At 43.3% G+C, this 26196-nt stretch overlaps 1 protein-coding gene across 1 annotated transcript in view; it reads left to right on the top strand.

The window, feature by feature from the left end:
• TFAP2E (transcription factor AP-2 epsilon) overlaps positions 1 to 26196 on the top strand; it is a 92806-nt gene that overhangs the window by 56767 nt on the left and 9843 nt on the right. The window contains exons 4-5 of the mRNA XM_078681150.1: positions 13339 to 13567; positions 14170 to 14288. Of these exons, the coding sequence (XP_078537276.1) occupies positions 13339 to 13567; positions 14170 to 14288 (348 nt within the window). The remainder of the gene's footprint in view (positions 1 to 13338; positions 13568 to 14169; positions 14289 to 26196) is intronic.

Below are 26196 nucleotides of genomic sequence, written 5' to 3' on the forward strand. Positions count from 1 at the left end.
TAAATTACTGTGTATGTGTTAGGGAGCTCCAACATAACATCCCCCAGCTACAGTAACATAGGAGGGTCTAACTCTAAGATTTATTTGGGATATCTCAGACGTTGGCCCCTTTGATCAATTCACACCAAATTAAGCAAATCATGTATATTTTTCAGATTTTCTGACAGGCTGTGCTCTGACACGCCAGCTGAGCTGGGGCAGAATCAGTCAATTGTCGGGTTTCCATATTTAATTTTCATGCCTACGGACACTACTCTAGGAGGAATTCTTTTTTTCCCTCTGTTGCCTGGAAATGGACTAAAAAATCATCAAATAAAAGGGAAATGTTATTTTTTTGTTAATGTAACATCTGTTCTTAGGGTGAGGGAAGAAAACCTGGTTTGCTTTTCCTCCTCCTCTTCCCTGGGGGCCTCGTTTTATGGGGAACGCAAATGTTTTTTGTGCTCCAGTGTTGTGCTGCATAATTAATTACAGGGGCTGAAATAAAGCACAGGCCGCCTCTCTGATAGAGACAGCAGCTTGTGTTTAGGAATCTGTATTCTGATGCCTAGGATTCTATGTGATACGCCCCTATTACCGTCATCTTCACCGCCCCTCTCATCTTTGCCCCCAGGTTTACAAGCCAGGCACTTGAGGGAGTGGCTGAACCAGTCTTCTTGGCATGGCCTAGAAACATAAACCAACTGCAGAAAACACCCCAGCCAAATCCCTACCCGCTCCTTATTCAGAAAACAGAGACGAGCTCTAGCTTTAACTTTGCTTTTTCCCCGTACCCTCTTCTGTTTTACCTTCATTCTGTACCATAGGTAAGGGGATCATTTGTTACTTCCCCATTTCACTTTCCAGCACTCAATGGCCTCCCGGCCATCTCGCGAATACAGCCTGGTAGCCCCTCTCCCCCGCCTCATTAGCAAGTCCTGATCGAAATTGTGTATTTGCTCATGGCTGCCTCACCTTTTTGATAGCCAACATAAAATAACATCCCCAGTGTCCAAAGTGGACTCTTTCCCCTGTAGTCCAACAACATCATGCCCATAGTGATGTCATCAATCATTTAACAGGTAACTGGTGATGTCATCAGTGTTATTGTATGCGATTTTATCTGCAACCTCTCATGTGAGATCATGAGCAGTGGATTGAGTGAGATCTTTTTTGCTTAGCTAGCCATAATTGGCTAATTTCAGTGTTTTTAGGTTTTGTATCGTAACCATAACATCACTTTAGCTTTGTTTTTTCTGTGAATTTCCGAGGTTATTTTAAACACAGGTTGATGTTTTAAGAGCAAATTGAAGCATAGCATTCATTTAAATTGTACAGGGGAATAAAGGTAGACTGTAGGCTGTCCGGAAGCTATCTTTAGTTGGGGTTACTGGAGCAGAGAAGCAATATGACAAATGCAATATAAATATAGGTGCATAACTAGAGGAGGTGAACAAATTGAGGCCTAGTATAAAGGATTATGAGATAAGACTCATTGGGATCAGGGTCTCTAGAGATGCACCAGGTCTTCTTTCCTGTAGGGTATACTACTTTAATACATAGAATGATGGTCAGCAGAAGCAGCGAGAGCAAAATCATTACAAACAAAACGTGCCTCAAAGTTAGACTTGGAAAAGAGTGGTCCAAATGGCATATACTTTATACCTGTAGAGTAGACCAATTCCCACTGCGAAATAGGAAATCCTAATTTGAAGGATCAAGATTTTGCAGCGATCAATTTCTTTTAGTGGAAAAGTAGGCCTGCCTCTAGAACTTTAGCACTTCAGAACTTTTAGGGAAGGGGTTAAGAAAAATGTAGGTGGGTTAGGAGATGGGTGCATGGTGTGGGGACCAGGAGGCGTGCAAACGTCTTGGAATCTCTCACAAATTCAGAACTCTGTGGGATTTACAAAATATGTTGCAGGTACTCTCTAACTCTCCCACTATATAAACACTAGCACATGTACAGCCACAAAATGTCGGTGTGTGTTAAGGGTGGGAAAACGGAAGAAATCTGTTTCACATTATATGGTTGCTTTGCAGAGAACATGATTTTCCCTGTAGAAAGAAAACACAAAACATACAGTTCAGATGCTCTGTTCTGCCTATTGTTCAACAGATTTTATATGGTTAACAATGCACATTGCTTAAGATTAAGATCAGGGTTTCCAAGAGTACTCCTTGAAATCTAGGCCTGACATACATTTTGAGAAGTTTATGCCTTGGGGAATTTGTTCATGAAGTTCAAGGATATTTTACATTTCTAGCAGGAGCATACGAATTTGAACTCACTTAGATTTACAATTTCCTTTAAAAACCGAACCCTAAATAGACAAGAATCATGTGTCATTACTACGTATGTATCTTTATGTTTTGACTAGAGGTGTGCAAAGCTTTTCTTTTTCTGTGTAAGTCTCACAAATACTACAATTATTAAATGTAACTCGCAAAGTTCTTCATTATGTGGATTTTTACATGAACATTGGGACTTTCAAGCCCCTTCGAAGTTGCTTGAAAAACACTTTGCAAACATCCACTCAATAGTTAAAATAACGCTGAAAATTGTGTTAAAGTGAACTTGTGTGAGAACAGCAAAACCATTTTCTGCACCTACTAGCAGTTGTGAAGAAATATTGGAAGTTTGTGGGTAAAAAACGACGTCAGGGGCTACATACTGCAAAAGCAGGAAACTCAACACAGTATACAGGTAGCTTTATGATAGTAATCTATGCAAGAATTGTTTCCCATAATAAAAACTCCACAGAGCCCTAGTTTTGAAGTCAGAGTGTAGAGGATTCTGCGTTCGAACAAGGAAGGCGTGAGCGCCCATCACTTCATTGAATTACAGTACACTGCTTGTTTTCCCTAAATTCACCCCATTCTCAACCTTTAATCCTTTACTATGTACAACCTATAAGTCCCCCAAATCAATGAGCTACTTCTGAAAGAATAGAATTAGAGGGGTTTAAACCACACTTAAAGCCCTAGCAGGTAATCACTATTTTTCCCGAGAGGATAGGTGGGGCATGGAGTGTGAAAATAACTTTTCTGTAGATTGGCCAGGCAAAGTTCACAATATACTGGTGGCTTCCTTCAGGGCTCAGTAGGGTGCGGTAATTGCTTGTTGCAGTGTTAATATAAATGTAGCTGATAGCTCTAGTCTTCTCTGAGGTTGTGCCTGCTGTAAGAGGATGAGGTGAGCTTTGGACAGCAGGGAAGAGATTAGAGAAATCATGGGTAATTATGGGGTCAAATGGCAGCCGGAAAAAGCTGGGAAGAGGAAGCAGAGAAGGTGAAAGATAAAGGGTGGAAGAGGTGTGGAGAAGAGATGGTGGCAATAGGTGAATCATTTCCCTAGCTTCTGGCTATGTTTATTGGCATAGTAGTACCTAGAAGACCACAAATCTGTATTCTCGGCTACGCTAGCTTTTCAATGTCGCTAATAGTGATGGCAATCTCTTTGCCGTGGTAGCACAAGGATTTTAATTGAATTAGAAAGGGCTCTGGGGAAGTCAGCCTCCCAAATTATTTCCACCAAGCTCCTTGTGTTTTTATTTTTGTTTTCATGAGTTCAGAAATCAGCTCAAAAGCTACTTGTTCAGGCGTGCTTACTAGTTACATCTGTTGGTCTCTGCCTTCTTGCCCATTGTTTTATGCGTAGCCCAAGTTTGATGTTAACATATAGACACAAGCAAAATAATATGGGCGCCCACATATATCTGCGGCAGGCTTAAGCTCTGAGCAAATCTGCAGAATTCACATATGTGCCAGAGCCTGCAGAAGGTATGTAGGGACTGGCAGGATCAGTAACTTGTGAGTGTTTGGAAGGCATAGCGCGAAGATCCATAAGTTCCTGAAGTTCGGGCTTTGAGCGTCTCTGAAGGCAGGAGTGCCGCCTGCTTGTACTTTCTATTTCTGATTCGTTGTTGATTTTCATTCAGTAGATCCCAAGAATCGTTCTGGAGATTTGTTTCCAGACTTTTGCAAAACTCTTTCCTAACTTTCTAAAACGTTTTCAAGAAGGCGTCCCCAGTCCTTCCTTTGACGCGTGTTTTTCGGAGTGCCTGTGCTCAGCTGGCGCTATCGGCTCCCTCCATCTGCTTGGAAACTTGTCCGTGAGTGTTCGCGGCCCAGAGCCCGGGCGGCCCCGCTTGGAACAGTCGGGGCAGTGTAGGCTCTGTTGCGGGCCGTGGTAACCCTATCCAGGACGGACCACGGACCTGGGCAGCAAAGTGCAGGCCAGCCCCAGACCTGGGTAAATGTTTGTTCTCGAAAATGAAAGCGCGGAACGCGTACTGGCGGCTCAGAGCCCTAATTACAGCAAGAGGAGATTTTTATCAGAATGCCGGAATCGGGGAAGGGGGAGCGGGAACGGATTAGCCACCGTTCTCAATTATACTTTTTTTCAAGAATTTTTTCCTTCTTGGCTATCCCATCCTTCCCTCCCTTCCCACCTCCTACTACTGGTATCACCTCCCTTCTGCTCTTTATTCTGCTTTTCCCTTCCTGTGCTCATACCCTTTCTCTCTCGTTGTCGTTTTCCTTCTTTCCACTTATCCCACCCCCAGTCTCTCCTTCCAGCTTCCCTTTGATCATTTTCTTCTTTCGTTTTTCTCCTTCCTTCTACTTTGCCATCCATTTGTCTGCTCCCTTTCCTCCTTCCTGCCTTCTTCCTAATATTTACACTTTTAACTTTGTCACCCCTCACGTTCTTCTTTTCCCCTCTTTATCCTCGCTAATGTCATCCTTTCCTTCCGTCTTCCCGTTCTATTTACCTCTTTTTCTCTCTACTCCACAATCTGCCTCCCTGCCCTTCTTACTCTCCTCCTTTCATCTCCCTCCTTCTCTCTTTCTTTTTGTCTTGGCTCTCACATGAGTGAGAAAGGTTCCTTTGTAGTGCATGTGTTAGTGAGAGCAAGCGAGAGACCAGGGAAAAGTACAGTTAAGTTTCTTCTGAGTTCTACTGCCCTTTATTTTATTCTGCCCTGACGTCAGACTAACTTTAACACAGCCCTACCGGCCTTTCTGATGCGCTAGATGAATGAAAAAAAGTCCAGCTTTTTCCAAAGCCTGGTTTGCCTATGCTGCGAAAGCACTTACAGTACATTCCAGTCAGACATTATGCCCAGGGCCAGTGGAATTATGCGGCAGGAGAGGGCTAAATTATGCATCATATGGCAAAAAAGGCAAATTATGAGACCCTTTGCAGCACATTTTGTGATAGTATTGCTTCATAAATGTGTCATATTAACACTGTCTGGGCAAAAGGTTCAGCTCATTAATACCAGTTTGACGTTCAAATACAGTAATAAGCAACTGAAAGATGCTCAGACAACCTTTGTAAAGGGTCTTGCACTGCATGACAACAGAGGCTGCTGCGATTTTTATAACTTTTGGTCCGTTGACCTATTATATATTTTTTTAAATCACTGTTTCATTAATACATTGATAAAAGAAAATTAAATAATGTACATATCCCTTGATTTCCTGTTTGTAATAAGAAGTTGAACAGAATCGTTTACTTCAACCTTAGTTCTCTGTTTAAAAGGTGGGGAAATTGTTTATGTTCCATTTCTTATCATATTAAAAAAGTATTTTTTGCACTGGTACAATACTTTAAAAGGGGGTTATATTTACTAATATTTGCACTAGCACTAGTGAGGTGCAGTGCAATTTCATGCTGTAGTTGTGGAGGTTTTAAACTGTTTAGCAGATAGAAGCTACAATTTGCATCATCTTGCATCACACAAGCATCTTCACAAGACTTTAGTAAATATACCCCATAATATTCTGTCACAGGTCACAATTTCTAATCCTGAGAGGGACGACTCAGACATTCATCATTCAGAGGTTGATTAAATTAGAGCCATTGAGTGATTAAACCAGTGCCTGTGAGGGGTTAATAAGAAAAAAAACAACCTTCTGATTGAGGTATCATTTAGAAATGATATTACCACTGTTGGCACAATCAACATAACCAAATGATGCGCAGCAAGTACCAAAGAGACATGATGAGCAAAATAATATCTTTATAGAAAAGTCATAGTTATGAAGCAGAAAGAGCTTTTTGCCAACAAAGTGAACACACTGTACTTAAATGGGAGACGACCTGAAAAACGTGTACAAGATAAAAGCGCGGCGATATACAATTAAAAAGTTTTGCAAGAACATGTAGAATTATAAATCAGAAAAAAATGCACAACCACAATTTGAACAAGATATGTCTTTAGCTGGAAATTGCAATGACATTTTGCCCTGAATTCATTGACGGGACGTCTTCAGGACAAGACAACGAATATGGCAAGAACTTCAATTCTTCAGTGTTAATACTGCATTGACTATGGGTTGGAAGGAAGGGGGCCTGGAAGTGGTCAGGGAAAGAGTAGTTAGACCTTCAGGAAAAAGTCTGGGTTCAATGGAGGTAGACTATCCAGTCAAGTAGAAACTCCCTTTGGTTATCTTAAAACCAATGGAGGTAGACTAATTCGGAGTGACAAGCTTGAAATTGGTCAGACGCTTAAATCACATAGTGTCAGGAGTAATCTGACATTTTAGGATGCAGATCCAGACCCATGAGACGTCTAGTGAAGGTAGAAAAACACCAACACCAATTGGGTTTGTAGGTTCAGAGTGAATCTGACATAGTTTATTTTTTATAAATATATTTTTAGTTTATTGACATGTCCTCCAAACACATAACATAACATCTGGCGACCCTGACAGTGAGGGATCATAATTAAACCAATTAGCCGGGCATTATAGTGGGCTTGCAAGTTTCAGACTATTGTCTTACACCCTTCATGGCACAAAAAAGAGAGAGTTACCCCAGTTATGCCAAAAGGGACCGGGTAGTTATAGCTCGCAAAAAAACAAGAGTCCTTTATGTGCCTTGCTACTGACCTCAAGTAGTATACACTGAACCAAATCATACAATCCAATATACAATGTCTAACAAGTCTATTTGGATAAAATAAATTTTTATTTCATACAATACAAAAAGATCATTTTTGCTTTCAATATTTAAAATGTGTTAAAAAATCCTCATTACAATAATCTGATTATCATAATGCATATTAGTCAAAACTTAAAACAATGCAATTCTCTAACTGTCACAAGTGTGTCCCAGAACAATATCTCAAGGAACAATGTGTCAATAAATTCAATCAAATAACAAAGTTATCAGAGAACAATGTGTATACTACTAGAGGTCAGTAGTACGGCACTTAAGGGAATTTTTTTTGCGAGTTACAGCAGTCATTGACAACATCTAAAGTTACATATTAGGCTGGGCACTTACTTAGCCATCGAGAAAGCACTTTATACTTTGCAAGTGGTAAGAAAGACCTCGGTGGTGGCAAATACCAGTACAACATAACACCTGTACGTTTTGTTTACTAATGGTTGTGGGGGCAGTCGTGTGGCGCTGCACAGTTTTGTGTGGACTTATTTAATGGTTAGTTAGTCGACGCAGTGGTTTGCGAATCTTTGTGCCTCGCAAGCACATGCCCAAAAGCTTGGCAAGTATCCATTACGAGAGACCTGTTCCTTCCGATCCCTGAAACTGCTGTTTGCACAGAAATTATCACACCTTTTAAATTCCGAAAAGCTGCAATACTAATGGCCTTCCCACCCAGGCCACTCATAATAAGGGCACAGACGCATGGTGTCCCCTGGAGAGTCGGGACTTGACTGATAGAGACTGCCTCATCCACCAGGCTTCGTGCACTAGATCACATGTTAGCAAAATGTTGCGGGTAATGAATACTCCCATAAAATTCCCAACAATAAATATATTAACGTACACTGCAAAAGAACCATTTGTTTGGCGCTTGAATAATCAGTAGTACTATTCCCCAACTCAACAGTACTCCTTTTCTCTTATATCGATGACAAAAGGCTGGGTCGACACAGCCCAGACTTGTACCTGTAGGTTACAGACAGATTCCCACAGCTCTGTCCTCTGAGCGATCACGCTGACTTGTAAACAATATTTAAAACACGGGATCCGGGCACTTCTAGAAAGGCAGAAAGCATCAGCTCAAGCCACACACTCCCTCCAGGGCCCGTGAGCTTTACCACCAGCCTTTTCCTGAAAGAGAACTTGTTTTGCTGCAGTGGGAAGAAAGCTGTTACCTGCAGCAAAATGAGATTCCTCTAAGTTGCATAATTAATTTGCAAATTGCAGGTTTGCCCTTTAAAGGTGAGTACAAGACAGTGAAGAAGGAAGGGGGAGGCGGGTTATCTAACCTCTAAAAGAAATTCTTGGCAGGACTCCACCGTTTTGTTTGGCTTTGGCTTGAAATGGTATTAATTCACAAAGGCTGTTTGTCATTCAGTCTTGGCCGGGGGCAGGTGTAGCGTTTTTAGTTGGCGCTTTCCCTTGGGGCGTGTCATCGCTCTTCGGTCTGTGACTCAACAGGAAGAATATGTGCGCAGCCGCACTCCAGCTCGCGCGGGATTGATTAAAAAAAAAAAAAAAAAGTTTGAGAGGAGAGACTCGGAATGCAAAAGAGTTTCTAAAATAGGCCTAGTTATAAAACAAGCTGTCCTGGTACGGGGACACCCAACCGTTCCTTGTATACAGACAGGGTCTTCTTAACAGCATTATAGGCCCCTGGGCAAAGCGGTGCACTGAGCCCTGCTTACACTACCGCTCGCAGGAATAACAAGCATTTGAAATGCAATAGCTCTCGCATTTGCGAGAGTTTGAGCTGTTGGCATTGTAATTGAGAATGCCTTTTATTTATGTGTTGTTTTTTAAAACAGATAAATAAAAGGCATTGTCATTTACAGCGCCAATAGCAAATGCGAGACCTATTGCATTGCAAATGCTTATTATTTTTGCACTTGGTTTTTCTACATTTCTTTTGTGCTATACTAAAAGTCCTATGTCAAGTTTTAGCTGCGTTTTTGAAACTTTAATTTACATCCTTCGCGTTAGCTGTATAATTAACTTTATACTGTCTGTGGGCTTTGGCAGCCCCCTGGCATAACATATTTGTAGCAGCTGAAAGATAGTCAGATAGGAGGGCAGAACTCTGACCACACGTGCCCTTGTATAAACCCACACTGTACCAGCCAAGCACAGCCAGCAGACTCATCTCTACAAGCCCACCCATAGCGCTTTAGAGCCTAGTCAGCGTCGGATTGGTAACGTGGGCATTCGGGCAATGCCCGAGGGGCCGGTGTCCGAGTTCTGCTGTGGGCTGCTTTTTTGAGCAGTCTGGGGGACCATTTGGGCACTGTCTCTTTTGTTCGAACAGAGCCAGCGGCCCAGTGGGTGTCTGAGTGGCCTTTCTGGGGGCTGATGGGCGCTCATTATTACCTCCGTTTTGCTACAGGCAGAGGTATCATTCCCTTTGTCGCTCTGGCCGGCCCATTAATGTGTGCACATACTGAGCGGGGGCAGGGGGCCTGAGTAGAAGTGGCCTCACTTGTTTCACCACTGTAAACTAATGTGTGCATATTTTTTACCCCCTCTCCTCCTAAAGTTGTTTTATGAGATTACGCCAAAGCAGTGGTTTGGCTGAGGAGTGATTATGCAAATGTAGGCCGATTTGTTTTTTGCGTGCCCGGGCCGATTTTCAATCCCAATCCAACCCTGAGCCTAGTCACCGGTAAGAGGCGCTACACGAATGCTTCAAGGCTGTACAGTACAACGATAGCACATGGTGATAAAGTGCCATTGTGCTTGAGCCCATGAACTGATTGCGTTAAAGCGAAGTGTATCGCAGTAATAAATTTGGAATTCATGATGAATGAGGCGCTATTAGTTATACCATATATTATTAATGAGTATCCATGACTATAGTAATTATGAGCAGATCAGATGCGGGCTCGCAGAAACCTGCGGGTGCAGGAGCACAAGGGGTCGAACTGGAGCAATATCATTAACATGATGATAAATGCCCTTCAGGGACGACTTGAGAGCTTCTGGTGAACAGTGCAAGCGGCACAGAGTTGGGGACAGACAAACACCACCAACTGTGCTGAAATGCGGAGCTCATTGAAAGATTCTGCTTCTGCAACTGCTTTCAGGTTTGTCAGGGAAGGGAACTGGGTCCATGGAGATGAAGTGACCTGCTCAGGATCACACAATTAGTCCGAGTGGGGAAGCTGGAATTCAAGCCGCTGTTCAATAGTTTGTTTATTATGACAGTGACGACAAAACCGGACTGGTGCGTATAGTTTGTGTACAGTAACATGTCTAGTTATGTATCTAGGTTGTCACAATTTGAAATATAAGAGCGACGTTAGAAAGTTGCAGTAGCCAGGGGCCAATCTAGTGTTGTCAACTGCCAAGGGAATTCGGTTTAAAAAAATGCAAATTCTATGCCTATCCTGAACAATAGAATGAGGAGATAGTCAGTCTATTTAAGGTACTATATCAGCCATCTTGAGAAGGGTGTGGGCGCAACCACAACTAGAACAAGCAGTGGCCGCGATAGTGACGCGGCTGCGCCGCCGTGAAAGTGATCGCGCAGTGTGCTCTTTTTCAAAGCACATACTCATGCTTGTGGCGGGCCGCTGCGCACTCCTGCAAGGCATATGCTGCCACAAGCACAAGTATATGCTTTGAAAAAGAGCTGCACGATGCCTAAAGGTCTCCTATGCAGCGAATGTGCGCTGCGAAGGCAAGACCTAAAAATGTTTAACAGAATATCCGTGTTAAATTCTGGTCAGCATGGGGACCCTATGCTCATGGGGCCCCTGGCCCGCTGCCCACGTGCCCATGCGTTAAGACAGCACTGTATACTGTGACCAATCACTTTTAATTTTATGGAGAAAGAAAAACAAGCAGTGTCAATGCCAATATGCCTGGCCTTATTGTACCAACACATATAAACACATGCATTCAAAATGCAGCTTATGTGTGCTTCATGCACAAATGCTCTTTATAGCATTAAAGCCTGAAGTGTTTCCTTTTCAGTGTTGGAGAATAGAATTTGGAAAAAGATTTGCTTTCTGTAGAGAATGGATATAGAAGATAGTGTGATGGTTGAATAGTTTTCAGGTATGAAATAGTCCCTCATCAATTCCAATGGAAGCCCTTATGGGAAGGCGGAATGATGAACCAAACGGTTGTATGACACAACCACACATTTTTTTCCATGTGTTCTTTAACAACGCGGGCGGAACAACTAACGCGTCTGAACCATGCATTCCATTTACAACGCAAGTCGTTACAACGACTTGCCTCAGGGTGGGTGCTGGACTTTGGAATAGTATATATTACTATTCCAGCTCCAGTCACCGTAACAGTAGGGAAAGCATTAGACTTTAAAGTCCAGTGTTCTTAACCTAACGCATGTTGTTGCATTGTAAATGTAATGTGTGGTTCAGACACATTAGTTATTCCTCCCGCGTTGCAAAGGCAACACGTTGTAAGTGGTAGCTGTATTTGCCGTTTCCCGGACCAAACAGCTAATAGCATGAGGTGAGAGAGTTATATTCCTCTGGGTGAAGCCAAAGGCCCCTCTATGTATATTTTTTAAATATATTTTTGAAAATTAGTAACAATGTATTTTGCAGACAGATGCGCAATAAAGCCATACCTAAAACGGAAGGTGACATATCGAAGGAAAATCATAGTAAAAGTAATCGCACACCACTGTACACTACCCTGCATATGTTGAAGGGCTTTGTCCAAGAATAAAAACAAGCAGGAACTTTGGCTATGCAAATTCTCATTGTGAAATATTCACCTTTATGACTGATTGATTCAGACAAGACTGACCATAATTCACTCTTCTTCATCCATTAATGGGAGATTGAAGGCTCCTATTTCTGATCATTTGATTGTTGCACAAATCTATGAGCACAGAGGCTTCTTCTAGGAAAGGGCAGCCTAATGTTAGTCCATAAAGACAGATCCATGCCAGATATTCAGAAAATTCTCAAAGGATATATTTGCGAAAATATAATCCAAATGAGAATCATTTACATAGTCTGTGGTATTCTGAAAAGCTGGCATGGATCCAGTTATCATAAACCAAGGTTGTACACTCCTGTTGTAGGAAATACCGCTCGGTGAGGTTGAGTGTGCTTGAGATCTGGTTTCTTCACCTGTCTTTCCATGACGAGCACCTGCTCATTAAGATTACTGCATTATAGGGCATCCAGTTGTGGGGGAATGCTGAGGTCCAAGACTCTTCTTAAGGGTAGTTGTGGGAATGGAGCATGATTGGAATGGTATTGTGTTAATTAATATAAATGCCAAGTTGTGTGTTCAAAGGCATGGTTAAGCATAGTCACTTGTGGTTGTGATCATGTGACGGGTCTTAATGGTTTGATATTCCGCCTATGATCGACAACTTATTAAACTTATTATCGCTGAGTATTGTTGATGTCAGGTTATCAAATCTGCCTCTTGTCTTGAAGATCGCTGGTGTGTTGCGGTACTGGCCTGTGCAGTTCTAGATTGTGATCATGTGAAAAGTTACTAGGCTGAGGCTCCATTCACAATTCACTGATGTTGAGTAAAAGTTGAGGTCTGGATACAACATCCTGGCATACCATGGATGACCCTTCTAGGCCTTGTAGGATGTGGTTTCCGTGCATGGTTGAAATCTGGTTACCACAACTCCAGTTTGCCATGAAGAACTTGAGTTCACTGAGGTAATTTGACATGGCAGCTCTCCTGTTATCACTAGACGAGTCTATGTGCTTTCAGGCTCCTCCCCGTACCAGGCGCCTGTTGAGTACATCTGAGGTGTCATTAAAAAGTCCAGGGATTAAAAGAGTGTTATTTTTAGAAAATTGGAACATGGTGACCCTGTTGTGATCATGGGATTGGTTCCTGAGGGTTTGGGCGTCCGCTCCTGACCTGAAGTACTGTTACGGTATTGTTATTGGATCTCCTTTGTACCACTATAAAGACAAATGTTTTGTGGTTATTATAACATACAAACCTCGGTTGTGATCATCTAGTGAGTCCATGGTGGCAGAGAGTCCTAATACGAAGGATCCCAGTCGAGGTTGTGTACACTTGAGATCTGGTTATCACACGGCTATCGTGTCACGGAGAATGCTAGTTCATTGCTGTTTCTTGTTTGTTGTTCTATGCCAGGTGTGATCATATAGACCTTGTGATGCCTAGCTCCTACTAAGATTTGCTACTTGTTGAATGCGAGTACGTTGAGGCCTTCTTACTAAGTTTATTTTTCACATGAAGAAGACTGCTTGATTGAGGTTACTAAAGCATGGCGGGGCATGGTAGGAATCAGGTAGAAAGACCATGGTTGCTTCATGTTTGATGACAAGAAGAATCCATTGTGTACTAAGGCTCTGCCTAGGACCTAGCAATTGTTGACAATAATCATTGCACCTCTCACCCATCCCCCTTTCTCTTTCAACTAGTGCCCATCCCCTCGAAGCACAACGGCAGCTCCATCTCAACCATGCACCTGAGCAAGGACAGCCTGATCGGAGGAGTGACCAACCCCAACGAGGTCTTCTGCTCTGTGCCCGGACGCCTCTCACTGCTCAGCTCCACCTCCAAGTACAAGGTGACCGTAGGAGAGGTCCAGAGGCGCCTGTCCCCGCCCGAGTGCCTCAACGCATCCCTGCTCGGAGGAGTGCTTCGACGGTGAGGGACCTTCTAAGAAATATACCTGAAAATCGGTGAAGGAAGGTAGAGCTTGGTGGTGTGCATCAAACCCTTGCCTCTTCCCTGCTAGAAGGCAGGGCAAAATGTACAGTTTTCTGACACTAAGGGCTGTTAACATTCAGAGCGACATGTCATATCAAAATAATTAGCTACATACAAATATATTCTGCGCCCAGTGCTGTTAACACAAATGTGTGAGACGTCGGTGGGTGTTCTGGTAATAGAAGACCAGAAGGCGTTATGGGTCGGGGGAAGAAATGAGCTACCAGTTTTGGGTGAGCAGGTCAGGACTAGGAGATACATGGACAGAGTTATGCTGGGGTGTAATGTTGGAATATCAAGGAGTATTACAGGCTGGGAGTACCTTGGCGGACTTGAAGGAAGGTTCCAGTAGAAAAGAAGAGGTAGTTACTTGAGGGAACTTTAACACAGTTGTGTGTGGGAGAGGTCTCACCGTAGTGATACAAGGGATCATAAGTCATAAGCCAGCAGGTAATGTTGGCATCGATCCATACCTTAAAGTAATGCTATGTTGACCTTCAATGTGTTTTTTACACTCTTCCTTTCTTTTTCTTTTTCAGGGCAAAATCGAAAAATGGTGGCAGGTGTTTAAGAGAGCGGTTAGAAAAAATAGGGCTAAATCTACCTGCAGGACGACGCAAAGCCGCCAATGTGACGCTGCTGACCTCACTGGTTGAAGGTAAGGCTCTTCTCGTGTGTCAGTCTCGAACATAATCCCAAAAGCTCAATAAAAAAGATGTGGTAACCAGGTATAAAGCAGGCAAAAAGGCGCACTACAGTATTATTTAGGGGAGAGTATATAGTGTTTGCAAAATAAACGTGGTGCTCCTAGGAAAGGATTGGTTACCATCCACAATCCAACACTGCCCTCCCAAAGAATAGCAAAAATAAGTCCAATTACAAATCCGAGCACTCCAATAATCATTTATACAATTGTGTGTATTTGGTAGTCCACTTTAAGCCAGGTTCAGGCCCATAGAGTATAGTCCAAATCTTCACATTAATTTTGTATGGATGTCATTACAGTTGTTTCTGAAAGGAAGGCAATCCTAAAGCAATTGTTCACAGCGTCGAGCAGGTAGAAAGTCAATTTAGAAACAACAAGCCAACACATGTTGGCACCCTGCAGTGGTCACCAGTGAATCAATTGATCATTTCAAATATTTTCAGGGCTTCGAAATTGCCGCCCTGCAGTGCCAAGAAATAGGGACCCATTATTATTGTATACCGTGCCACCAAAGCATTCAGTGGGGTTTGTGGATTGCCTTCAAGAATTATAGTTGAAAGTGCTGCTGTTAATATAAGCACAATAGGGTGGTAACAGATGTCAAAACCGTATAGGGTCTGAGTGCCTTTTTTGAAGGAGACATATGGACTCTCCTCTACGGAATTTATCAGGAATTTAGCCGTAGTTGGGGCATTTTATGCACACTCAGACATTAGTATTACTGGCAATCTTAGTCGATTTAAACTCTGCTCACAAGGGACTCTAATTTTACTATTTCTTTGACTTTTCTACATTGCAGAAATCTTTCATTATCACGTACATTTATCACACTACTGGGAGTATTAGCTTAAAGAAGCTGCCAGGAGGAACCCTACTAGAGTGTGATAAATGTTCTCGCTTCTCAGGAATACTCGATTGCAGTGTACTACATTGAAAATTACTTTGTAAGTTTGTCTTACTGCAGACCAGGCCCTGGAATTACACAAGTGGGGACCCAAATTATGCAACAAATTTGACTCAATTAAGTGGCAGGAAATGTCAAAATTTGCATCACTGTGGCAATATTTCCCCCCTATTTATCATTTTAACACCCCCCAAATGCAAGAGGGATCCTCACGGGTAGCAACATTCTGAGGTTTCTTAAGGAAGAAAAGTCTAAACCCTCACAGATCCCACTAAAATGATATTCATTAACATTGGGGATTTTGTCTTGTGTGAAAGCACAAGAACACAATGTTTTACTTCTGCCCCTTCTTACTCCCTGAGTAAGTTTATGACATAACATACAGTGTTGCCTGCATTCAGACGGAAAACAGCCTACATGGGCACTCTTCATACCATAAAAGGTGACTCTTTTAAGCTGCCTATCCCAGTTATATTTTAGAAGAGGTGTTTCGATTTGGTTTTAATATGTGCCCACATTATGTACTTCTAGGGGCACCTATCTTCTTCAGGAAACACTCTTGCACACCAATATTTCACATTAAATCTGCATAAAGCAAGTGTCTCGATAGAAGGCACTGTAAGATTCAAGAAATCAAACCGGCGAAAAAGAGAAGTAAATGGTGACATTATTCTGTCCCGAAATGCCCTCCTTATATTATTTTCAAGACAAAGAAGGAATCATTCTTTCCACCCTGGTTGAATTACATTAATACGTTGGATACCCTATTGGGTGATTAGCCGCGCTTTATAAATCCTGATTGATTGATTGATACTTCAGCATTAATTTTAGTGCAGAAGCTGTCCCCTCTCATTCATGTGGAGGCATCAACGGAGCCAGGGGAAAGCATTCTTCTCACAAGTACCACTATAATACCCTGGTACAGAAATCAGAACTAGAAGGCGATCAGTTAACATGTGAGGCCTGTGCCGCAGTGCTGCACCTGTGTGGTGCATTTCTCTTAGTAACTTTAAAACACAAACAAATGTGATACATGTTTTCCATTAACCCCTTCGCTGTGGGGGGTAATTCCCCCGCTGTGCTGGGGGGCGGGGGGCGCGCACAGCGCCCCCATGCTCATGACGAGCTCCGGCACGGCGCTCCCGTGCTCATGACGAGCTGAGCTCGTCACAGCTGCACCCGTTCCCGCGGAACGCTCAGCACAGCAGGGGAATTATCCCCGCGTGTGAGCGTTCCACGGCTCATGACGAGCTGAGCTCGTCATGAGCATGGAAGGTGTTAAACTCTACAAGAGGGTAGTGTGGCGTGTGCCATTGACCCAGATTTTAGCAGCAGACGCTGTTGGTGCAAAGTCGTACTTTTCAAGTGACCATGAGTACAGTTTAGAACCTGGCGCACCTTAGGGCAGTGTTGCTTTGACAACGACGCAGACTTGGCACCGCAGATGTACACGTTACTACAGGATTCAATGGGAATTCTCTGGCAATGTTACAATCTAACCTAATATTCCTTTCTTTAAGCTATTCAATTGCCACATTATAGTTCACTATTGACTTACCGATTCTGTACATTGGGCAGAATGCCATGATGTTGCTGTAGGCTTCGGTTATGTGGGCATGAGTTAGTTTTCTCTGCACTTGCGGGCTTTTATAATGGTAAGTAAACAACGCAGAGCTTTGTGCTGCGTTGCACCATGATAGAGCGCACAAAACAGGAGTACATTTCTATGGCACTAGTGATATTCTTTTGTCACACCAAGATGCCATATTTCTTTATTTATGCTGCGGATTTGGTACCCTGCACTCCAGTATTTTCCTTCTGCTGGTGTGAATTTCTGAGAATATTGTTCAGTTCTTTTGTCACTTTTGTGTGCCGGACATAGTAAAGTACAATATTTGGATGCTGATTTTGAGACTTTCCCAGCAGTATATTCGAGCATCCCTTCAAGAGCGCTGTGGAATGAGTAAACTGTACGTCCTTTATCTCTGTCCTGATGCTGACACTTTGGCACATCATTGCTACATTTCTTTGCTATATATGTAGCACACTACTGTGCAGTATTCGTTTCCATCTTTTCTGAGCTTGCCAGATCATGGTGTACTATTAAACCGATGATCCTATAGCGTTTGCAAAACGTAATGCAACATTTTGTGCACACATCTGTGAATCTGGCTCATTGCAGTAAACCGTGCACATATGAACCTTTCAGAATTGTCACACTAGACCCGCAGTGTGCACTGTAATAATTGTGATTTTGGCTCACTAAAGGGTAATACTTATTTAATGATGCTGTGAATCAGTCACAGTCTAGTCCAGTAAAATGAACCTTTCCTGCTAATATGGCACTATATAGCCGTACACGAGTGGCCAGGTTTCCAGGTTTTAAAGTCTTTATTTCGATATCAAAATCATAAAAGACAATATTTCAACACATGTCATTATAATTACATTATTCCTTAAAAACAACAACACATTATCTTTAAAAAGTTATTAAACATACAGAAATACAAGACAAACCTGACCAGAACGTATTAAAATTTGTAAGACAGACAAGAGATACAAGAAACGTACCTCATGCTATATACAATTTTCCCCAAAATTTAGTTTAAAAGTGGTGTGGGGAGGCCTTTATGAGGAAATTAAAAGGCCCTAACAAGTTATCTGCTTCTTGCCCTAATGGGCCAGGCCCACCCTAGGAATTTGGCTGTACTCACCACAATCAACTCTGAGGTATTGGTTTTTAAAACCTGAATAGCCTCCGAGGACCTTCCATAAGGGAGGTGCTGGAACAAGCGTTTTAGCCATTTTGTACGGGGTGCAGAATAAATCGGGCAGGCAAACAGGAAATGACCCTCAGTTTCTTTATAACTTGTACAACAACTACAAAATTCAGATGCTCCTTTAGCCCATTTTTTTATAAAGGAATTCAGAGGCAGTGATCCTACCCGAAACTGGTGGTAAAGTTTCTTGTCCAGTGGTTTGGTAATGATATCCCAGTAGGTCTCACGGGAGGGATCCAACTTGATGGTCAGGAACCTCCCCGTGAGACCAACAGAACTGGTAGCCGTTATTAACAATGAACGGACTGAGGCCCAATACAATGCCTTGAAATCCTGTTTCGATGGGAAAACGTTGGTGCTTGGAGAAATCCACAAATGTTCAAGTCCCATTTCAATCAAGATGGATTTTACACTTTTTAACCAGGGGATGCTCCCAGATCCCCCAATTGACCTAACTTCGGCCAATTCCCTGGCAAAAAGGGTAAGGTCAGGGGATGTCCATAGACGCCTCCAGAAGGCCACCAGTCTAAATCTAGCCATCTTATTGATAGGGTTGCATCCCATGTCCAAACATAGAGGTATAGAAGGTGATGATTGGGGTAACCCGATTAAGCCCCTCAAAAACTTGCACTGGGTTCTGAATAGGCTGGATAGATCAGTATAACCCCAGAGATCAGCACCATACAAGATTGTGGTGCTGATCTTAATGTCATAAATTTTTAGCGCTGGGGAAACCCGTTTGGTAATTGATCTCCTTTGCTCACTCAGAAGGCAACCAGTGAGTCGGGCAAGTTTAAGCTGTTGGGCACCAACCTGATCTTTCCAACCCAGGCGACGGTCCAAGGTGACCCCCAAGTACGTCATGGTTTCGACTTGTTCCAAGTCGACTCCACTCAAACTTACGGAGCTAAGGACAAGATGCCTCCTGCTAAAAACCATGAACTTGGTTTTACCAACGTTTACCCTAAGATCATTGATGGCACAAAACTCCTCAAAGCGATCCAGCGCCCGCTGCAGACCGCTGCGTGTTTTTGAGAGGAGCAGAGTGTCATCAGCAAAGATAAGCATTGGAAACCTCGTCCCTGCCAACAAGGGGGCGTCAGTGGGAGTGTCTGCGAAAAATTTGACTACTTGATTGATGAATAGCAGGAAGAGTGTTGGGGCCAGGACACAACCCTGTCGAACGCCACGGGTCACGGGGAAAGATTTTGATACTTGTCCCTGGCCTCCCCACCTCACCCTAGCGTAGTTATCCTCATGGCACGAGTGGCACTTTTTGTTTAGTTACTTTTGATTCATTTTAGCTAGAAACATTTCTTGTAAAAATCAGTAGATTATAGAGCAGACGATGGATTATGAGGCAAGGGTGGTAAATCCATAATTATGTGGCAAATGCATTGGAAGCAGTATTGTATTATTCTAGTGGCCCTGGCAATACAGTCGGATTGGCGCAGTATAATGCCAGAGACGTTTTAAGGCATGGGCAAAATGGCCAATTGCCCAGGGTCCCCACTTTCCAAAGGGGGCCCTGGGAAAGATAACTTTCTTCTAATTGACCTCTTTCTATTCTGTTTCTTTAGTTAAACCTCTCTTCCTCTCTGAGTGTCATTGTAAGGATTTTTGATGTCTCGTGCATTACATATTTTAGCTATTTTCTGTGGGCTTTAATTAGCAGATAATGGGTACAAAAAATAAAAACAAATCTCCTCTTCCGGGCTCACAAAAATATATATGTCTTGCCCAGAGCCCCCAAAATCCTTAGGATAACACATTATAATGCTCTGAAACACTAGATTTAATTTGCGAATGTTGCACATTACATTATTTATGTATTGTGTGGGCGAAAGGGAAAACTATAAAGCAGTGTAAGAGATGCTGTGAATTTGGCACACAATAATAGGTTCCACTTTTCGCTCTATGTTGTTGTATTCATATGACAGGTTTTGACCCTCGATCGCAGTGTGTTCCTTTCATAGCACTGCGTAGCGCCAAAATAAAAGGCAACATTTCTTATCCTTGTTACATTCATTTGCCACAACGTGGTACAAAGTTCCTGTCAATTTCTACGTATTTGGCACACTCTAGTGCACTCTTCCTGAACAGGTTTTGTGATACAAACATTATGAAACTGGGACGGTAGAATGCAACATTCACTGCACTGAGTATGTTGTTTGGGGCCAATATATTCTTGTATGTACATATTTAGATGTGTGGTTATGTTTTTTTTTAATTTGTCTTTGCCACGTAGGTGTAGTTTTCCTGGTGTTGTGAAAGTGTCACAATGTAATGCAGATGGTGCTTAAAGAGCACTATGGGGTTGGCCCAATCTCATTCCTCATTCTTATATTAGCACTGTGACCGTGACACAGCCTGGTATGGGATCCCTGCCCCAGTGCTGTGGTTTTTGGCACACTACAGTGCATTATATTAACACAGGTATGCAAGTTACACACATCAAGCACTAGCCCCTGATGCCAGTCTATGAATTCCTGTACCAATTATGGGCACACTATCACACAGGGCAGTGGAGAGATGCTGTGACTTTGACACACTTTAACATATTATTTGTGTACAATTATTGGGAATCTGGCATATAAAACAGGCCACATTGCCTATAAATTAGAGTACAGCACATTTTCATCTTATAAACTGGTGGACTTGGTACAGTACAGCAACCCTGTGGTATTACTGTGGGTTCAAACTTTAGTGCAGAATTCTTACACTGTAAAGTTGGGTTTTTGACACACAATACATCATTATACATATGTGACAATGCTGTGTATTAGACACATGATCGTGCAGTATATGTACCTGGGAATGCTGCAGTGAATTTTTCTTATTATAGTCTAGTACATGGTGTGCTGGTGCTGCTCTTAATTTGAGACGGTGTTGTGCAGTATATTCACATGGAGATGCTCCAGATTTGCCTCGCGATAGTGCAGAACATTCACATGATGTTGCTGTTGATTTGTCATGCTACACTGTAGCATGACTATCTACGAGGTGTTGCAGTGTTGCTGTCAACTTGGCACACAACAGTTGAAAAAATGTACAGGTTGTTGAGTGGCTGTAAATGTTGCTGCAGTACTGCATATTTACGTGGTGGCGCATTGTTGTCGATTTGGCATGGTCGCGGTGCAGGGTACTATTCACACTTTGTGTGCACGGTACGGTAGAGTGCAGTGTATTTACCGTATTGTGGTCTTGGCAATTTGAGATACTACAGTGCAGTGTATGTACATGTGTTGTGGTCTTGCTGTCGATTTGCAATGCTACATACAGGGCAGTGTATTTACATGTGTTGTGGTCTTGCTGTCGATTTGCAATGCTACAGTGCAGTTTATTTACGGTATTGTGGTCTTGTCGGTTGGCATGCTACAATGCAGCGTATTTACACGTGTTGTGGTCTTGATGTCAAATTGCAGTGCTAGTGCATTGTATTTACATGTGTTGTGGTCTTGGTGTCGATTTGCAATGCTACAGTGCAGTGCATTTACTCGTGTTGTGGTCTTGCTGTCGATTTACCATGCTGCAGTGTAGTTACACGTGTTGTGGTCTTGCTGTCGATTTACCATGCTACAGTGCAGTGTATTTACACGTGTTGTGGTCTTGTCAGTTTGGCATGCTACAGTGCAGTGTATTTACACATGTTGTGGTCTTGTCAGTTTGGCATGCTACAGTGTAGTGTATTTACACGTGTTGTGGTCTTGTAGATTTGGCATGCTACAGTGCAGTGTATTTACACGTGTTGTGGTCTTGCTGTTGATTTGCAATGCTACAGTGCAGTGTATTTACGATATTGTGGTCTTGTTGGTTTGGCATGCTGTGGTGCAGTGTATTTACATGTGTTGTGGTCTTGCTGTCGATCTGCAATGCTACAGTGCAGTGTATTTACGGTATTGTGGTCTTGTCGGTTTGGCATGCTACGGTGCAGTGTATTTACATGTGTTTTATGGTCTTGCTGTCGATTTGCAATGCTACAGTGCAGTGTATTTACATGTGTTGTGGTTCTGCTGTCGATTTGCAATGCTACAGTGCAGTGTATTTACATGTGTTGTGGTTCTGCTGTCGATTTGCAATGCTACAGTGCAGTGTATTTACATGTGTTGTGGTCTTGCTGTAGATTTGCAATGCTACAGTGCAGTGTATTTACATGTGTTGTGGTTCTGCTGTCGATTTGCAATGCTATCGTGCAGTGTATTTACATGTGTTGTTGTCTTGCTGTCGATTTGCAATGCTACAGTGCAGTGTATTTACATGTGTTGTGGTCTTGCTGTCGATTTGCAATGCTACACTGCAGTGTATCTACATGTGTTGTGGTTCTGCTGTCGATTTGCAATGCTACAGTAGAGTGTATTTACACGTGTTGTGGTCTTGCTGTCGATTTGCAATGCTACAGTGCAGTGTATTTACGGTATTGTGGTCTTGTCGGTTTGGCATGCTACGGTGCAGTGTATTTACATGTGTTGTGGTCTTGCTGTCAATTTGCAATGCTACAGTGCAGTGTATTTGCACGAGTTGTGGTCTTGTTGTCGATTTGCAATGCTACAGTGCAGTGTATTTGCACGAGTTGTGGTCTTGCTGTCGATTTGCATTGCTACAGTGCAGTGTATTTACATGTGTTGTGATTCTGCTGTTGATTTGCAATGCTACAGTGCAGTATATTAACACGATGTTGTGATTTGGCATGTTACAGTACAGTGTGTTTACGCGTGTTGTGGTCTTGCTGTCGGTTTGCAGTGACACAGTGCAGTATATTTACATGATGTGATTTGGCATGCTACTGTGCAGTATGTATATTTGCACAAGTTGTGGTCTTGCTGTCGATTTGCTGTGATACAGTGCAGTATATTTACACGATGCTGTGATTTGCAGTGATAGAGTGGTGTATTTACACGATGTTGTGATTTGCACTGATACAGTGCAGTGTATTTACACGATGTTGTGATTTGGCATGCTACACTGCAGTGTATTCACATGGCGTTAGGTAGTCGCTGTTCATTTGTCACTCTACAATGCAGTGTGTCTACATAGTGCTACACTGGTGCTGTTGATCTCGCACGCCACGGTGCAGTATATGCACACAGTGATGCAGCCGTGAATTGTTCACATTATAGTGCAGTATATTCCTTGGATGGTGATGTGGGGTTGGCACTATATTGTGGTACATTACCATGATGATTCCATGTATTTAACATTATGGAGCTATATGTTGATGCTGTGGATCTGATAGTATAGTGCAGTATATTTACATGGTGGTGCTGTTGATTTGACCCCAGGGATGCAGTTTATTTATAGTAGATGCTGTCCATTTGACAGTCGTGCACAGTATGCTTATGCAGTGATGCTGTTGATTGGAAACTATGCTGCAGTATATTTATACAGGTTTATTGTTGATTGAATGCCATGGTAAGGTATATTTATATAGTAATACTGTTGATTTGATACTATAGTGCAGTTTATTTATATGCTGAGGCTGTTGCTTTGACCTGCGTGTACAGTATGTATAAGGTGACACTGTGGATTAGGCGCTATGGTGCAGTCTCTGTATACCATTCTGTTGGTGATTTAATGCTATGGCCGAGTATATTTATACGGAAATGCTGTCAATTTGATACTATGGTGCAGTACATTTGCACAGGGATGCGGCCTACTTCATACAATAGTGCAGTTTATTTATATGATGAGGCGGTTGATTGGACAAGCAGGTCCATTATATTTATAATGTGATGCTGTGGAGAAGATACTATGGTGCAGTGCATGCATACAGTTTTGTTGTTGATTTATGCCGGGTCTGGTGGTTCAGTGGACTAATGCATCCACTGCAGGGGCCTGAGTGGTTACAGGTTCAAATCCCGGCGGGCCACTCCGCCTTTCATCCAAGGTCGATAAAATGAATACCATTGAGTTGGGTAACAATAAACATCTGTTATTCAGCGCCCAGAGACCTCGTTGTTATTTAATGTTGGTGGGCAATATTTATAGGTGATGATTTCTATTTCATACCATAGTGCAGTTTGTTTCTGTGACAGGCGTTTACGGTATATTTATGAAGTAACACTACCCTTTTGAGGTAGTGCATGTATATACAGTTACAGAATAGTTCTATAGTGATACTATCGTGTAGTATATTTATGCAGCTGCTGGGCGGTTCTATGGTGATACCACCAATACATTTGAGCACTGATACTGGGGTGCAGTGCAGTGTATACCCTCTGATGGGGATATCGCGGGATACGTCATGACGTCACGTCGCCTCTTGTGTTTACAGTGTGCCTGTGGATGTTGGGATGCACCCCTGACTGCCCCCAGAGTGTCGCCCTCACAATACAGTGTTTCAGTGGGCTCCCCCTCCTGCAGGGAAGGGTCTTCCCTTGGGGTACGGTGACCCCTCGGCCCCCCTGCCTCGCTGGGCTCATTGTGCTCGTGGCTGAGGAGGCCCCGGCAGCTGCTGCCGTCTCTATATGAACCCACCGCCTTTGTCCGCAGTCCATGAAAAGCGGGCGCCATAGAGGACAGCCCGTGCTGTGGGGAGGGGGCGCCCCGGCGCTGTCTGAGACCCCCGCGTGATGGATGGACCACCAGTGAGAGCTCAGGCCGCCCAACAATGCGTCTTCAGGGCGGAGGCTGACAGGCCTATAAAGGAAAGCATAACACGTCCCAACACCCGCCCCCACCCAAGCCTGACATTCCACTGACTCTGCCCCAGGCCGACCGGCTACTGCCCCACTACTACCCCCAGCGACGCCTTGTGTCCCGCCCACCATAACATGGCAAAGCCCAAAACCTCCCCCAAAGAAAGATGCCAAAGTACAGCATCCTGTATCCGTTTTTGTTATGGGGGCAGGCGGTGGTCATTGGAATGCGGTGGTGCTCTAGGTGCATAGGGTGAGTTCATTACCAAACACTGGCAAAGCCAACAGGTTTGACTTGCATTTTCAGTCGAGACTAAAATATAGTTTAAAAGGCGTCTGCAGTGAAAAAACAAAAGTGAAAAAAGTGCTTCCTTGCTGTATAAATTGCATCTATGAGATAAAGGATGTAACTTGCGAAGATTCAATGTTGGTGTAAAATAGCCCAGTGTGCTTTGTAGTGGAAGATACACCAAACAGCCAATAACCTGAGGTGGGAGAAAAATACGGTTTCTCCTCTGTACTTGTCCTTACAGACTCTTCCTTACACTTAGGCACAGCTCCTGGTTCGGCTCATAAACCGTCTCCCTGTCTGCTGTCGATAAGGATAGATGGCCGAATCTGATTGGCTCATCAATATAACGAGGAGGGGTTGATGGAGCCAGGCAGGCCGTCATTAAAGCCTAAATTGGAAAATACCCCCATCGTGCGCCGAGAGGCCCAGGGTACTGCCTCCAAGGGATGCAGGTGAGCCGGGACCTCTTGTGTTTTCGATATATCTCCAGGCGCCTCGAAGCAGGCAGGGCACACATTCCACCTTACATGGCCCTCGCTTTTTGCTAATCTCCGTCACTAACTCGTCCCCAATCTTGCTTCTGCAATTACTTATCTGCGAGTTACCTGCAATTACCGGGAAACTCCCGGTTACTCCACATAATAAGAGGAATGGGGATAATTACATAGCAACGCAGATCGCGAGCAAACACCAACATGTGCCACAGAACAGCATCGGGGACTTGTTCTGTCGACTTCCTGCGCCTCGAACGAGAGAGAAGACCCACCTGTCCAGGGTCTGCAGCGGCCTTCCTCGGCCGGGCCGGCCATCTTTCCTCGTCGCCAGAGGGTATGTCTGTCTGTTCGCTTTACTGAGTCCGGGCCTCCGGCTGCGGGTTCCAGCACACACAGGACGGTTCTAGTCTGTAAGACAGGTATCAGATCGACTAAGGCTCTTACTCAAAAGCTAAGCCTATGGAGGGGTTTTACGGGGAATACAGAGAACCAAGATACAGAACACGCCAAAACAAGCATTTCTATTTACTGCATAAAAAAGCTACATGAAGGTGAACTCGGCCCAGAAAGAAACGTAAAGGTGTGAATGGGAAGCATTATTGCGAACCTGTGGTGTCAGAGTCGATGTAGCTCAACACTTTTCCAAAAAGTGTGCGTAGGGAACTAAACAAGGACTATTTAAATTTCGCCATAGGTTTGAATTAGAATTGATTAATACAGATGTTCTATCTTTGTAAATGCGGCCTATCTTCTAT

Source organism: Lissotriton helveticus, chromosome 3_1 (assembly GCF_964261635.1).
Source record: "Lissotriton helveticus chromosome 3_1, aLisHel1.1, whole genome shotgun sequence".
Taxonomy (NCBI): domain Eukaryota; kingdom Metazoa; phylum Chordata; class Amphibia; order Caudata; family Salamandridae; genus Lissotriton; species Lissotriton helveticus.